We start from the raw sequence: 15,854 nt of genomic DNA on the forward strand, positions 1-15,854 counted from the left end.
ATAGTGCTAAGTCTCTCCTCTGCCACTCTCCCATCCTGGCTGCCCCCGACTTGTCCACGCCGTTCACGCTGCCCAGGTTTGATCCGTCCTCTGCCAGCAGTGCTCGATCGCTAGGAGAAGCGCGGCTAAAGGTATGCCTTGCCCGTCTCCAGTATGAAGCACAGGACAGAGAACGTCAGAGGCAACTCCAACTCGAAGTGAGGAGAATGGAGATTGAGCCTGACCAGGTGGTGAGACTGCGGAAGTTGGAGCTAGAAAGCGCCAACGCAGCTATGGCTGGTGGGGCCGCGGGTTCTGGTGGTACAACTTCTCTCCCCTACTCATCCAAATTGGACTCGGTAAGTCCCGGATTTGATGTCGGCAAAAATATTGCTTTGGTGTCGTTGTTCCGAGAGGCTGAAGTGGACTCGTACTTCCAAGTTTTTGAGCGAATAGCTTTAGCATTAAAATGGCCGCTTGAGGTTTGGAGCGAGTAGGAGCTTAAACGCTGCCTACCCGAACGCATAGTGATGTACTTAAATGAACAAAAGGTGTTAACATTATCTGCTGCAGCTACATTAGCAGATGAGTATATGCTAATTCACAAACCCGCGTTTCCTCAGGTTGTAGACAGTTCCCGTCGTGTAAACCTACCTCGGACTAATCCCCCTAGGGATCCCAGTCCGAAGGAAGAAGAGCGTCAATGTTATTACTGCCATAAGAGGGGACATGTTATTGCGGATTGTGTGATTTTGAAACGCAAAGACCGGTCGTCTTCGCATGGGTCTCAGCCCAAGGGTGTTGGGTTAATTAACAATCTACCAAGCCTTCAATTAAACTGTGACAACCAAAATGAGGTTGATCCCTGTTTTCGTCCATTTGTACTCAAAGCACTTATTTCGCTTACAGGATTGCCAGCAGATCAGCAGTCTGTTAAAGTGTTACGGGACACCGCTTGTTCCCAATCGGTTGTGTTAGCTTCCGTGCTACCCTTTTCAGTTGAATCCGCCTGTGGATTTGGGTCCGTCTTAAGGGGCATTGAAATGGGATTTGCGCCTCGCCCTGTGCATAAGGTGCACATTCAGTCCGATCTAGTCAGTGTTTTTTTTCCCAGTAGCAGTGTGTGATGAGCTTCCCATACAGGGTGTTGTGTTGCTCATGGGAAATGACATAGCCGGGGGTAAAGTGACTCCAACGTTAGAAGTCTTGGATGTACCAGGAGACCCTGCCTGCAGCGCAGAGTCGCCCACGGTATTTCCAGCCTGCATCGTTACTCGTGCGCGGGCACGCCAGATGACATGTGATGATGGGTCAGATATTTCACTAGCTGATACAGTGTTTTGTAAGCCTTTGCAGATAGCTGTTTCAACACCCGTGAAGGAGCCAGCATCTATGGAGAGTGCGGTGGAACCATCCTCTTCCTCCCCACCACTGCAAGCTACAAGAGAGCGCTTGGCTGTGGCTCAGAGAGAGGATCCAACCTTACAGGCCTGCTTCAGGAATGTGGTGAGTGACAGCAACACAGCAAGTGCCGTAGTTGCAGTCCGTTCCTGCACACAACGTGCTCAATTATGTAAGTCAGTTCCGCGAGCGACTGCACAGAGCTAATGCACTCGCTAAACACATGTTGACTACCGCACAAATCGTGATGAAATGAAACTATGATCGTTCCACTGTAGAATGTGACTTTAGTCTAGGAGACAAAGTCTTGGCATTACTTCCGGTACCAGGTACTGCGTTGTCCGCCAAATATTCAGGGCCCTATGAGGTTCACAAAAGACTCAATGACACAGATTATGTGATAAGCACTCCTGATCGGCGTAGGAAAACCCGTGTTTGTCACATTAATATGCTAAAACTCTATCATGTTAGGGAAGAGGACTCAGACTCTCAGGGTACTGCTGTGGGGTTCAAACCAGACACAACTGGTGCAAAACCTCGGTCTGGAGTGGTAGCTGTAGTTGCGACTGACCCTACGCCTGTACCAGACGTCGACGATTTGCGGCCGCGTTGTCCCGTCTACCCAGCTTCTCGTCTCCCCAATTCAGAGGCGATTGAGGAGTTGCCTACTTGCTTACCACATCTATCCCCTGCTCAAAGGCAGGATGTGATAGGTTTAGTTACTCAGTTTCCAAGTTTGTTCAGTGATGTTCCAGGTAGGACCAAAGTGTTAAAGCATGATGTCGAACTTACCAACCCGCGACCCATTAAGCAGCACCCGTACTGCGCAAATGTAATGAAGCGTGATGTAATGAAAGGAGAAGTAGAGTGCCTCCTTCAGCATGGCCTCACCAAGCCTAGCTCCAGTCCGTGGAGTTCACCATGTCTTGTAGAAAGCAAGGCTGATGGTTCACCGAGATTTATCACCGACTTTAGAAAAGTTAATGCGGTCACAGTGCGTGATTCGTATCCCTTACCTCGGATGAAGGATTGCGTTGATACCCTCGGTACTGCCGTGTTTGTGAGCAAACTAGATCTCTTAAAAGGATACTGGCAGGTCCCTCTTACTGAGCGTGCTTCTGAGGTCGCAGCCTTTGTGACTCCCGATGACTTTTTGCAGTACACGGTAATGCCCTTTGGAATGTGTAACGCTCCAGCTACTTTCCAGAGGTTAGTTAACACTGCTTACCTAGACGATCTCATTGTCTACTCAGATCCGTGGGAGAGTCACATGTCCACCCTCTCCGAAGTGTTTTCTCGCCTTGCTCAAGCCGACCTTACCATAAATCTTGCTAAGTGTGAGTTTGGGAAGGCCACTTTGACCTATCCGACTTGTCCAAGCCGTTCAAGCTGGAGGTGGATGCCAGTGCCGTGGGAGCTGGTGCCGTGCTTTTGCAGGAAGATGTAGAGGGTATAGACCATCCTGTATGTTACTTCTCAAAGAAGTATAACCGCCATCAGCTTAACTATTCAACCATTGAAAAAGAGACCCTTGCTTTGTTGTTGGCCTTACAGCATTTTGAGGTCTATGTTGGTTCCACCTCTCTGCCTGTGGTAGTTTACACAGACCACAACCCGCTTGTGTTCTTAGCCCGTATGTACAACCATAACCAGAGGCTCATGAGGTGGGCGTTGATTGTACAAGAATACAATCTGGAGATACGGCATAAGAAAGGTTCAGAGAACATTATTGCAGATGCCTTGTCTAGGCTGCAATCATAATAGAGAAAAGAAAGTAGTTAGGTCTAAACTGGTTAATTCCCAAACTGGGGAGTTTGTGTTTATGGGGAGGAGTGTCACGGCTGTCGCTGTCACCTTTGTGTTTCCCCTTTTCCCTGTCTCACCTCTACCAAGTAGGCTGTGTCCCTGGGGAATGAAGACCCACCTACTTCCTGGTTTCTGGGGTGCTGACATCAGTCCCGGCCATTGGTTCCCTCTGTTTCCATTCAACCAATGGCTCGTCACCACGTTAATTACCTCCGGCTCATAAGGAGAGTCCACCTGTTGCTCCAGGCAGCTTGTCACCGCCTGTTGACTTGTCCTGACTTGGTATTGACTCCATAGCCTGCCTGTTAGTTGTACTTTGTGTTTAGTGGAACTATCCACCTTCCTTGCTTATTAGCTGTACATTGTGTTTAGGGAAACATTTGCATACCTTTGTATGTTAGCTCCACATTGGGTGCAGTGGAGAAATTCACTTATTGTTTTGTTTTCTATTGTGTTAGTTTTCACCAGGTGGAGTGGGTCCTGTGCTCTTTGTGTTCTTTTGTAGCAAGAATCAACTCTGCTTAAAACGATAGATAGGTACAGGCCTCCTTTTGAGGACCTTTTTATTTTAACTTGGTTTGTTATTTTCGCAGCACCCTCGTCCACCCTCCTTTTGTTTTTTTGTTACCTGTCTACATCTCTCTGTTACCAATAAAAGTTACCTTGTTAAGATCTATACCAGTTGTGCCTATATGTTTATGGCCCCCACTCCACTAGACCAACAGGGGGTCGTAACAACATGACACATAAGTAATAAATGTAAATAAAGTCTATCAAAGAATATAAAAAGGACCCACCTCTGAATTGTGCCATTCATTCTCTCCACCAAGCCATTCGTCTGGATGATATGACGAGCATAGGCTTCTTTTGATGTTGAGAATTTCGCACACACTTTTGTTTATCTGCAATCATAAGGGAAGTATTAAATGTATCAACAAAATGTAGACAGTTTCTGCCTAGGACAGAATGAAGTACTTACGGCATTGACAAATTCTTTGCCTTGGTCAGTCAGTATTCTTTTAGGGGCTTTGAAATGGTGGACGAATTTGATGATGCATTCAGTCACAGCCTTTGATGTCAAAGGGTAAGCCTGGGGTCATTTTGTGAAACAATCGATCATCACGCATATGTACTGTATGTCCATGCTTGGTTTCTGTCAATTTCCCAATTAGATCCATCCCCACCAACTCAAATGGCTGAGAAACCTATATAGCAAAAGATTTCCACATAAAAAAAATTGCTTCTAGACGCAGCTTAATTTATACTGCCTTGTATGCAAATAACATAAATTTGTTTCCAATCAAAATATTTTGTCATATAAAATGCATCTTTTCTACAACTTTTACATTAAGAACACATTTTCTTTTCAAGTCATAGCTTTTACAAACAATTTTTTTTTTTATCAATGTTTAGATAAACTTACCTTTATGGGAGTGTATTCTGTTGGTTTTTTAATCGATGCAGTACTGGCCTGGCAAGCTAAGCATTGGGAAACCTGATGAGGAAATGTTACGTAAAAATGAGAACTTATTAATAAACGTATGTCCTGTAAATACTTGGGTAACATTTTTATGTGATGTTAGCAATGCCCTTTTTTGCTTTCCTTGTCTTTTATTTCAAAGTGTCGGCACTGAAGTTTTGTGGACAACAACGGGGGTAAGAGACCTCAAACATTTATCTGAAAAATGCAAACGTCATGACAGTAGCCGCAGCCATCTTGATAATAGCATGAAACTAAAGTTTTTGGGCAGAGTTAGCATTGCTGAACAACTAGATGAAGGCTGTAGGATTGGCATTAGAAGGCACAACGAAGAGGTGACATAAAATCGTCACATACTGTCCAGGATTATAGAGTTTGAGTTGGCTTTACGTGGCCATGATGAGAGCGAGAGTTCAGATAACCCTGGTATATTTCGCGGGTTGGTGGATTTTGTTGCCTCTCTTGATGGAGCATTGAAAGAGCACCTTGACAGTGCTACTGTATTTAAGGGAACGTCAAAAACTATACAGAACGAGCTACTGGACTGTATGTTGTCTGTTACATGAGAAAAAATAATCAAAGAAGTCCAGACAAGTGATTTTTTTATCAATCTAGGCAGATGAAACAACAAATATTGCCACACAGTCCCAACTTGTGCTTGTGCTACGCTACATCGATGACAAAAATAACGTGCAGGAAAGATTTTTTGAGTTCATCCCTCTGCAGTCAGAGTCCATTGCTACTGCACTAAAAGACCGTCTTGCTTCTATCCCATAAAAGTAAGCTCATCTGCCAGGCATATGATGGGGCCAGCGTGATGAGGGGTGCCACTGCAGGTGTTCAGAGGAAAATTCAAGATGTGTACCCAAATGCCCACTACATCCACTGCTACGCACATCAGCTCAACCTGATAATGCAACAGGCCACCTCTCACATATCCAAGGCAAGAATTTTTTTTTTATAACATTGGTGGATTTGCTAGCTTTTTTTCCAAGTCACCCAAGCGGATATGTTTTCTGGATAAAGTGGTTGCCCATAGATCCTGCAACGTCAGATGGAACTTTTATAGCCGTGCAATCAATACTGTTTTTGAGCACAGAGAGGATCTCATTCACTGTTTTGAGAGCATACAAGACTCAGGTGACTTTGACCCCAATACTGTCAAAGAAGCAGGAGCCCTGGCCATGCTACTGGAGGATCAGGATTTTAAGTTCTTTCTGGAACTTTATTACCACATCTTGCCACATGTAGACTTCCTCTATGCCAGAAGAAGAAAATTGATTCAGTCCATATCAAAGTGAGCATCCAACAGTTCCAACAGGAAATACAAAAGATCAGGTAACTGTATTCCTATAATATGATCATTATTTGCTTTCTCTTTCATTATTAACTCTCTTTCTCTTTTGCCAATATTATAATAAATTATCTTTGTCCTCTGCAGAAACTCTCTCCATTCCATTGGTGAGCAAAGTAGTGGTTCTCGGCCAACAAAGAGGCGGATTGCAGCAGAGGTGAGCTTGTTATAGAAATAAAATACCATTTTACATTATTGTTGTGCTGCAGAGATGTCCTGACCACATATCATATTCTACAGACTCAAGAAAACATTTTCCACTGACCTGCCTCAGGGGTGTGTGGGGGTGTGGGGCTCGGGGCTTTGGAGCCTCTGGGCCTGGGGCAGGTCTGCGAGTTGGGGGGGCTGGGCCCTCCTGGACCCGTCCTGGGGCTGGGCGGGGTTGTCGCTGACTCTGGGGTGCTGCCGGTGCTAGAGGGCTCTTGCGAGGGACCTGGCGTCCTCCTGCTTAGGGGGTTGGGGGACAGGACTGAATAAATGATGGGGCCTGTCAGGAATCTGGTCCCAGTGAGGAGGACCATTCTAGCCTCCCTATGACCTCCTTCACCTTCCCCCCTATCAGAGGGTAGAAGGGTGAAGTAGGAAGGAAAGGTGTGTTGGGTCCTTCACAGAGCTCATCCTAAATGTCATGGATGGGAGGGAGAGCAGTTCTGATTTTACCAGCTGCAGGGTCTTGTATTTTCTGGCAAGTTGAAAATACAGTCTGAAATTATTTGTATCCCACTATAACTTTTGCTAGGAAAAGAGAATGTTGTGAAGTGGACAGAGTGGACCCAAATGCAACACTCAAGATTAACAGGTTTTGTTAGGGGAAAGAAGGGGTTGAGGGAGAGGTGGATGCCGGGGAAACGCAGGCACGGAGAACTGAGGAGACTGAGACCAGAGAGCCGAGGGACACTGGGGGCCGAGGAAGAGAGAAGGCACGGGAGAACTGATCAGGGGGTTGCTGGCAGGTGTGGCAGGCTGACGAGGTGCAGGTGCGGGTCGTTGGCTGGGCTCAGGAGCAGAGGGAGAGAGAGAGAGAAAGAGAGAGCACACACGGGGGAGGAGACACAGGGAGGCAGGCAGGGAACAGAGAAAAAAACGGAAACAGACAAAAGACAAAAAAAGTCTATAACCAGGACACTCACGGTCAGCTGGGCTGCCACCACAACAGAGAAACTTCTCCATATTCAACCTTGTTATTAGTCATATAATGATAATAATTTACCCTTTAAGGAGGGGGATTTTCATTTCAATTTCCAGCAATATCCAGAGGCCATGCAATGGAAACATGGATTACAAGGACAAAATATTGTCTACAATGCTGTATTCAGTTTAATGTACATTTCGAGTCAAGGAGATGTAACGTCGAGGCGAGCAAAGCGTTGAACTGATTACAGTGATGTTGATACAGTATCGGTGGCGTATGTAAGAGCAGCTTACTTGAAAAAGGTGACAGTCTGTCTGAATCTAGACCACCACATGGACAGTTGTAACATCACCAGACTATGACAAAATAAATGTTTGCTTTACAAGTGAAACTAAATGCTCGTCTTGTGTAGACATTCTCAACTGAGTACAATGAATAATTCGAAGTTCGATAACACATAACGTAAGCCTGTAAAAACGTTTATTTATTTATTTAAGTGCTAGCTTGCTCTACAAAAATCTGAAAGAAAAAAAAATCTGAAAAAAAATTCACGAAAATTCCCCCCATGTTGAAATGCAAGTGGTTGGACCATATGTGTAAGGAGCCATTATACATGAGGGGACATGTCCCCCCCACATTTCAAAATCTATGTTTTGTCCCCCTCACTTTTTTCAGCGATTTAAGAGGTGGCTCATAGGCAGGCGGTTTGAGTGACTACTTAATCAATCAATCACACATCAGACATGATTAAACGGTTGAAACACGGACAAAAAGCATATATAATGAAAATAAAATTGGTCCCAAGACTGCGGCACACCATACTTAACAGTAGAGTGTGAGGACATATAATTATTCAAAGACACACAGAAACTCCTATCTGACAAGTAAGATATAAACCAGTCTAAAACAGTGCCAGAAATCCCCACCCAGCGCCTCATTCTCTCCAAGAGGATACTATGGTTAACCGTGTCAAGCACAGCACTAAGATCTACAAGCACGAGCACATTCCACTATCTGCAGCCATCAAAAGACCATTGGTAACTTTTAGCAATGTCATTTCAGTGCTATGGTATTTCCTGAAGCCCGACTGAAACTTTTCAAAGATGTTATTTGTTTCTAATGTATGTAGAAGCTGCTTGTATACAATTGTTTCTAAAATTTTAGCAATAAAGGGCAACTTGTAGATTGGTCTATAATTTTCGGGGAGGGAGATGTCCAGTCCAGGTTTTTTCAATAGTGGAATCACATACACAGTTTTAAAATAATCTGGGACACGGCCACTGGATAAAGCACTATTAAAAATTGAGAGCAAGCACGGCCCTACAGAATCCATAACTTTTAGTAAAAACTTTGTCAGTATCACATCAAGAGGACTGTAAGATACTCTCATATGTGATACCGTTTTGTCAAGTTCCGTAAATGTAATTGGATCAAACTTGTTAAAAGTGTCAAGCTGTGGATAAGGAAAATCTGAGTAAGCAGTACTGGGTGTGATAGAAGCCTGAATTAACTCCACCTTTTCAATAAAATACAATAAAAACACCTCAGAGTCAGCATCACTTTCAGTAGGGGCCGGATTTACCAGAAGATCAACAGTCCTAAATAAAAATCTTGGGTTATGGTGGTGCAAAGAGATAAGTTCTGAAAGATATTTTGTTCTAGCCTCCTTAACCATTCTATTATACTGTCACAGTAGCTCCTTCATGCTAGCATAGTGTACTTGGAGTCCAAATTTCTTCCACCTACGTTCTGCTTTCCTATGTTCCCTTTTTAAGATGCGGGTCCTGTCATTGAGCTAAGGCTGCTTTTTTTCTCTGGCCTTCGACTTAACTTTAAGGGGTGCTATAAGGCAAAGCGGATCCGATTATTGGTATTAGAATACTCAGACAAGGTAGGGCTTTGATTGTAAAAGTGTGCAGAATTGCACCACACTATGGTCATTTAGGATGTGAGAACATATGGCGTGGGATAAGACTGTAGGATTAGCGGGTGACAGTAGAAATTCTCACACCTAAAGTGAAAACAAGGTCTAACGTATGACCACAATAATGTGTTTTACCACATACATTTTGTTTAAAATTAAAAGGATTTGTGATATTTAAAAACTCAGAAGCACAACTATTGATGGGGTTGTCCACATGGATATTAAAATCACCACAAATAACAACTTTGTCATAGTTTAAAACGAGTAGATAGAAATTCCGGGAGTTCTACTAAAAAGCTGCCTGGTGGTTTTGGAGGACGGTAAACAATAGCAAATATAATTGGGTTTAGGCTTCTGAGCTTCAAAAGATAAGAATTTCTCACAAGGTACTTTGTAACACAGTTTTTCCAAAACACCAACAAAGCCTCCACCACGAACGCTGACTCTGGGCAGATTAAAACAGTCATTATTTGGGGGGGACAGTAGTACTTTTATTTTAAAGTACAAGTACTTTAAAATGAAAGTCTAATTAGTGAGAGATCTCACATTAAAAAGTGTCTTTTTGATTATATTAGTACATGGTAACTACAGTTGCTTCCTTTGCTTGAATCTGTATGAGATTATTATTATTTACAATATACCATATATAAACTTACGTTCCTTCTCGGCCGCTACGCTCCTCCAACGAGCCGCCTGGCTCTGCCATCCCTTCACACAAAGCAATCCCAGTCCCTGTTCTCATCTGTGACACCACGATGGTGGAATGAGCTACCACACGCCATCATCCTAACTTCAAGAAGCTCTTGAAAACTCATCTCTTCCGAGAACACTTCCTCTTATAACACCTCTAACTCCTCACCTCTAACATGCACTTCCTGTGCTCTTCTTTGTATTGATTGCACTTTTTTTTTTGATTGCACTTTTTGTTAACTCTTACTTCCTTCCCTAGGTATTTACCCCATTGATGTGATATGTACTGTGAGCTCTTATTAGTATTTATTGCTGCTCTTACTAGTATGTATTGTCAGTTGTAGACTCTGTTGATGCTTGTATGTTGTTCCTCAAATGTAAGTCGCTTTGGATAAAAGCGTCTGCCAAATGAGTAAATGGAAATGTAAATGTATTCCTGTGTGTCCCATGCACCTTATTAGCCTAAGTTACTTCACAGATAGCTTAAATTACTAGCTCTCACCTTTAGAAGTTCTGCTTTTCTTTTCTTTTTCTTTGCAAAGTAGCCGATCAAGTCCTCAAAGTCCAGCTAGCAACAAGCAAAGCTATATATTTTTCTGGTGGACAGTGACTATGTAATATCATTCCCCTCTGTGATGCTGGATAGTTAGCTGCCAGATTCTGACTGAAGGCTGAAATCCCTGTAATCAATCCCCATAGTGCTCTGGAGTTCTGTTTGGTGACCGGCGTACCTCATTTTCCCTTTCCTTCCTAAAGTAAGCTAACGTTACAGTAAACTTACTAAGGCTGAGCATAACGTTAGCTGGTAGAGTAGACAATGCTTCCAAGCTAACACTGGCTAGCTCGACATCTTCCTCTTCATTTTTTGCTTTTTTGAAAAAGCTACTTTTTAGCAGGTGATTTTTAATTGCAGCTGCTTCTTTCTCTTCCTTATCTATTTTTTTCAGATACAAGCTATCTGACCATGGAAATACAAATTAATTCCACTGTTTTAATCTCAATTTGTTCTTACAAAAACTGATCATGAAATCTGTATGGTGTAAACCACCTGCTCTATGCCCATCCACTCTCCACAGTACATCGTGGCCTACTTCTAATCATTACCTCTGGCCAGTCATCAAACTGACATATAAATCAGACAATCATAATGAGACTTAATTTTTAGTAAACAACCTCCATCACAGAGGGCCCCTCTCTGCTCAAGGGCCCCTAGGCACGTGCCCAGGCTGCCCATATGGTTGATCTGGGTCAGCATCTACAGGCCAACTCGGAGAAGCTACACAGACCAAACATATATCAAACGATTCGTCTGCTCAAGACAAAGCCCTGTAGGTGTTCTGTTATCAAGTTGTAGGCCTGTAAAGCATGGGAGTGCTTTTGGTCATAGGAATGTTGATCAATATTCACTGTTTTTATCAATATTTCAATGTTTTGGAAGCTTTATGTTATTTGGAAAGTAGTTGTATATTATAATTGTATATATTTATTGTATAATATTGTTAAATATTGAAAACTCCCAATAAAAGTGAACATATAAACAGTAAATATGGCCAAAACATCAAAATATTTTTGAAAAATTGTGTAATAACATATTAGTTTCTTTTCATCAAATTTACAGTTACAGTTGTATTCCATGTGAATGAGAAGATATTCAGTTGCATTATAATGAGTTGGATGATGGTTTTGATGGTGATATTGCTATTAAAATATAGATATTTTACATTTTGCATCTCCATTTACTCTTTAATAGCAAAATAAATAGGTTTAGTTGATTCATATTCCTTAGCTTCTGACCTATCAAAGGAGACCAGAATTATGCATTTAGGCCTTATAGTTGAGGAGTTATTCCTGAATCATTTAGGTTATTTTCCTGGAAATAGGTGTCTGTTTCCAAGTGGTTCCAAACAAAATTAATTAAAGTACTATTTATCTTCTTACAGAGTGATTGTTGAATAAAAAGAGAAAGGGTTAAACAAATCATGTAACGCCAGACATGAATGACACTGAGTTTTTCACATAGGTGTGATATATCTTTTTTAATTCTATAGCTGGATGTGTAAACATGTTTTTTGCTAAAGCGTTATTATTATGTCCATAGATATTATTCACCACCAGGTGCTTGTTATTGATTTTGAGAAGATATTTCATCTACCCTGGGATTCTACCACCTCTCCTTTAAATTTACTGAACAAAATAGCAGCTCCTGCTGAGTGACTGGAGCCATGACTTAAATAAAATTTGCCATAATCCTCACATGAGTGGGTCTCCTATAGAAAAACCAAGTCTGCATTAGAGTGTCTACAAAACGAATAAATAGCCTTCCTTTTAGTGATATTTTGTATGCCTTTAATATTTAGTGAAACAATTTTAGGCTTAATGAAGTTAGCATTTGCCATAATAAAAGAAGAACTAAATAAATTAAATAAGTAGGTTGATGCCTTCAAAACAAGAACAAATGTAACAGAAGATAAGAGCTAACAAAGACTCTTAACCTTTGTAAAAATTAGGAATACACTGAGCACGGAGAGTACCAAAAATAGAACTATTGAGCCATGTTAGACCTACTTGTCAAAGTTTTACATGCCTCAATATCTTAACCAATCTTCATTATAATTGGTAGTAACTTCTTATTCAACATGTTTTACTCCATCGATGAAGGCGACCGGACTTTGACATCTATTTTTCTTTCCTCCCTTACGTGCCTGCTCGACTAAGGGCCACAGTTTGTTTCTGCAGTCTCTCTCGGAGAGGGTTCAGGTATGCAGAGATTAATTTTTCTTCATGTGTCCGCGTTGTGTGAGTTCTTCCAAATCTTGTGTCTGAAGGTGCGCAGAACTGAACTGTATAATAATTGCATGGGGTGCAGGACTCGTGCACAGTGTCAATCATGAATCCAAGCTTACTTTGATCATCTGGTGCAATCTTGCTCATTATCTTCCGGGAGGTTGATGAGACCTTTCTTTGACTTGAAACCGGAGCCCTTTCATCTCCTCTTTAACTTTGTTAATGTCCACTTTTGTTTATTTATTGTTCAAAGACGGTGAAACCTTCTTTCAGCTCGTGAATAGCTTTCAGTGTTGCAAACCGATTCGGTCCCATGTGTGTTTTGGTTGACACACATTTTCATCTCAATTCCTAAAATGCACACTGAGGAGCGAGACACTAGGAGGCTTGCTAGAGGAGCTATAAGCGCGGATATGTATCCTTTGCGGAAGTCTTTTCAGCTGCTGTGATATTTAAAAGAGGTGTGACATGCAGCTGGACCAACCCATGACCAGAGCTCGACTCTAAAGTGTTCCTTTTGTGGTTACAAATTATTTTAGATAAGGCTATTAAAAATGATAAAATGTGCAATCTAACATTCTGCCCTTTGACGTTTGTGTAGCCCCTCCTAAAGTTGTTCTAACCACATTTCTTAATTCATTTCACTAATATCACTGATGTTGTTGAATGTGATGTGTGGATGGGCAGCATGATCGTAAAAAATTAACACTGAATAGGGGCTGACTGGGCAAAGCGTCTTATTAATGACACTGTGCGCATTTATGCACCAGCCACAGCAACATACATTAAAATTTAAATCCCGTGACGCAGCAACAGGATAGGTCAGGATCTTATGTTAATTCATGTTCTGTGTTCTTCTACACATCCACAAGGTCTCACACACAGCCCAGGTTCATCCAGAGAAACTGTTTGGAGTAAAGCAGCCGTCCTCCTGATCAATGCTGAGCTCCATCTGAGCGTCTAAACATGGATTATAGAAGCTAAAAGTTTAATTCTGTTTCTTCTACAGAGTTTCCTCTGGCTGTCCTGTCAAGTTTATTACTGCAGGGATGGAAACATTTAAATGACTGGCAGCAGCCTCTGTAATCATCAAAGTAAATCACTCATCAATTTAACACAGTAGGCTAAAGAAATCACCTGGAAAGCTATGGGGTAAAATGTCCAAGCAGGTGCTGGTCTCTAAATCTGATAAAATAATTAGTTGGTGGGGGGTTGGTGGATGATTTATGCATAGCCTAAATGAGTATTCCATTAACGTCTGCTGAAGTCAGATTATTAGGCTGTAATATCAGCCAGAGCATTCAGACCTGATCTGCTGTGTTTCATGTTATAATAATAGTGCCGATGTAGTCTGCATATGCCATTCCAACAGTAGAGTCCTGAGATGACAGTTGGGGCTATATGAGATAAATGTTACTGTAGCATTTCGTAAAGGGACTGATGATGAAACTCTCACCTCAACAGGCAGAGGGCTGAAATCATCTCCTGTTCACAGACAAAAGGCGCACCGCCAAAAAGAAGTTACTGTATTTGTGTGTAGTGAACAGATACTATAATGTTTATTGGAACCTCGAGATGTTTCTAGGTGTTAAAATGTTGATAGACATGTTTCTGGATTGTGAAGATATGATCTGTAGCCTTTAGTGCCAAAAGTTGGTCTGCTCATCTGACAGTGGCAGGCTCAAACAGTGAACAGATGATGCAGCTGTGGAACATGTCATATCTAATTGAAAATGTCAGGTACGAGGAAAGGACATCTCATTTCGTTAAATGCCTGTTTCCTTGACTCCTCTCTCCCTGCGTCTTCTCCTCTATTCCTCGAGCTCACATCTCGGGTGGGAGGGACTAAAACGTGCTGCAAGGAGGCGAGGATCGAGGAGGCACAAATTTGGGAAATGAGAAAGGCCCACTCTTGTCTGCCAGCATGTAACACACTTCCCGGTCCCCCAGAAACAAAGGCAGGTAGGAACCAAAATTAGTCTGCTCTGAGCCAAGGGGGAAGGAAGTAGCAATTCTTCATATAAATTAATTAATAACATAACAGTTAGATGCTAAGAATGATAGTAAGATAATTACATATTACAATAAATTTATCTCCATAAGCACAAAAAAGGCATCAAAATGTAGCCACATGCCTTTTCTGTCTCAAAATGGCATAATATTTCTCAGTGCAGGTTTAGTTGTTTGGAGCTGAACATTTATTGATAGGTAACTCACAGTTGTGGTCTCATTGACTCTGTGTTCTAACTACAGGCTGAACAGAGAGTCAATGAGTTCCCTGTCACCAGTTCTTTAACTTGCAAATCAGTTGCTTGGAGTGTGGACACTATGATGGATATGTTTATGCACAGCTACTCAAGCTCTAACTAAGAACACCAAAATTATAGCTGAAAAGCTTTTTTTTTCTTTTAAGAAAATGCACAACAAAAGATCAAATTTTCAGATTACAAGCAGTCTAGCTAAATACCTCAGTTGGTTGAGTGTCAGTCTCTGGAGTAGTACTGTTGTGGGTTCAAATCCCACCTGCGCCAACAGTGATAATAGCTGTAAATGTAAAACGGCCATCTGCCTCGACCGGTTGGGGTTGAGAGAGAGAGAGAGAGAGAGGGGGGGGGGGTGGAAGGAGAGAGAGAGGGGAGGGAGGCAGCCCACACAATATCCACACAGAGGTACAGACAGTAAAGGTGATGTTGATATAGACTGAATCAAAAATGGTATAGATATGTATAGTAGTTTTAATGATAACAATCGTAACAATAATTGTAGCAGAGGGTGTCAAGCAGGAACACGGGGGCAGCAGGTGACCCGCAGCCACAGATCCAGACTCCACAGCTCCAGAGCCAGAAAACCTGCAGGAAGTGATAGGAGAGAGGAGAGAGACGAGAAAGCACAAGACTACCAGAAAGGGGAGACGTTGTGTTAGTAACATGCAATAATGGGATAAGGTTGCATACAGAGGGAGAGAAAGTAGAGGAGAGAGGAGCTCAGTGCATCATGGGAAATCCCCCGGCAGTCTAGGCCTATAGCAGCATAACTAAGGGATGGTTCAGGACTACCTGAGCCAGCCCTAACTATAAGCTTTATCAAAGAGGAAAGTCTTAAGCCTACTCTTAAATGTGGAGATGGTGTCTGCCTCCTGAACCCAAACTGGAACCTGGTTCCACAGGAGAGGAGCTTGATAGCTGAACGCTCTGGCTCCTAGTCTACTTTTGGAGACTCTAGGAACCACAAGTAACCCTGCATTCTGGGAGCGCAGTGCTCTGGTGGGGTAGTAAGGTACTATGAGCTCTTTAAGATAAGATGG

The 15,854-nt window shown here is 42.3% G+C and overlaps 1 protein-coding gene across 1 annotated transcript in view; it reads left to right on the plus strand.

Moving 5' to 3' along the window:
* The first annotated feature begins 206 nt into the window (after positions 1-206).
* LOC119911879 (mucin-5AC-like) overlaps positions 207-15,854 on the plus strand; it is a 37,775-nt gene continuing 22,127 nt past the window's right edge. The window contains exons 1-4 of the mRNA XM_038730860.1: positions 207-338; positions 1,123-1,230; positions 1,336-1,485; positions 2,761-2,830. Coding sequence (XP_038586788.1) covers positions 207-338; positions 1,123-1,230; positions 1,336-1,485; positions 2,761-2,830 — 460 coding nt within the window. The remainder of the gene's footprint in view (positions 339-1,122; positions 1,231-1,335; positions 1,486-2,760; positions 2,831-15,854) is intronic.

Source organism: Micropterus salmoides, unplaced genomic scaffold (genome assembly GCF_014851395.1).
Source record: "Micropterus salmoides isolate LMB-PRFRI ecotype aquatic unplaced genomic scaffold, ASM1485139v1 Ms_hic_scaffold_2, whole genome shotgun sequence".
In the NCBI taxonomy this organism is placed as follows: Eukaryota; Metazoa; Chordata; class Actinopteri; order Centrarchiformes; family Centrarchidae; genus Micropterus; species Micropterus salmoides.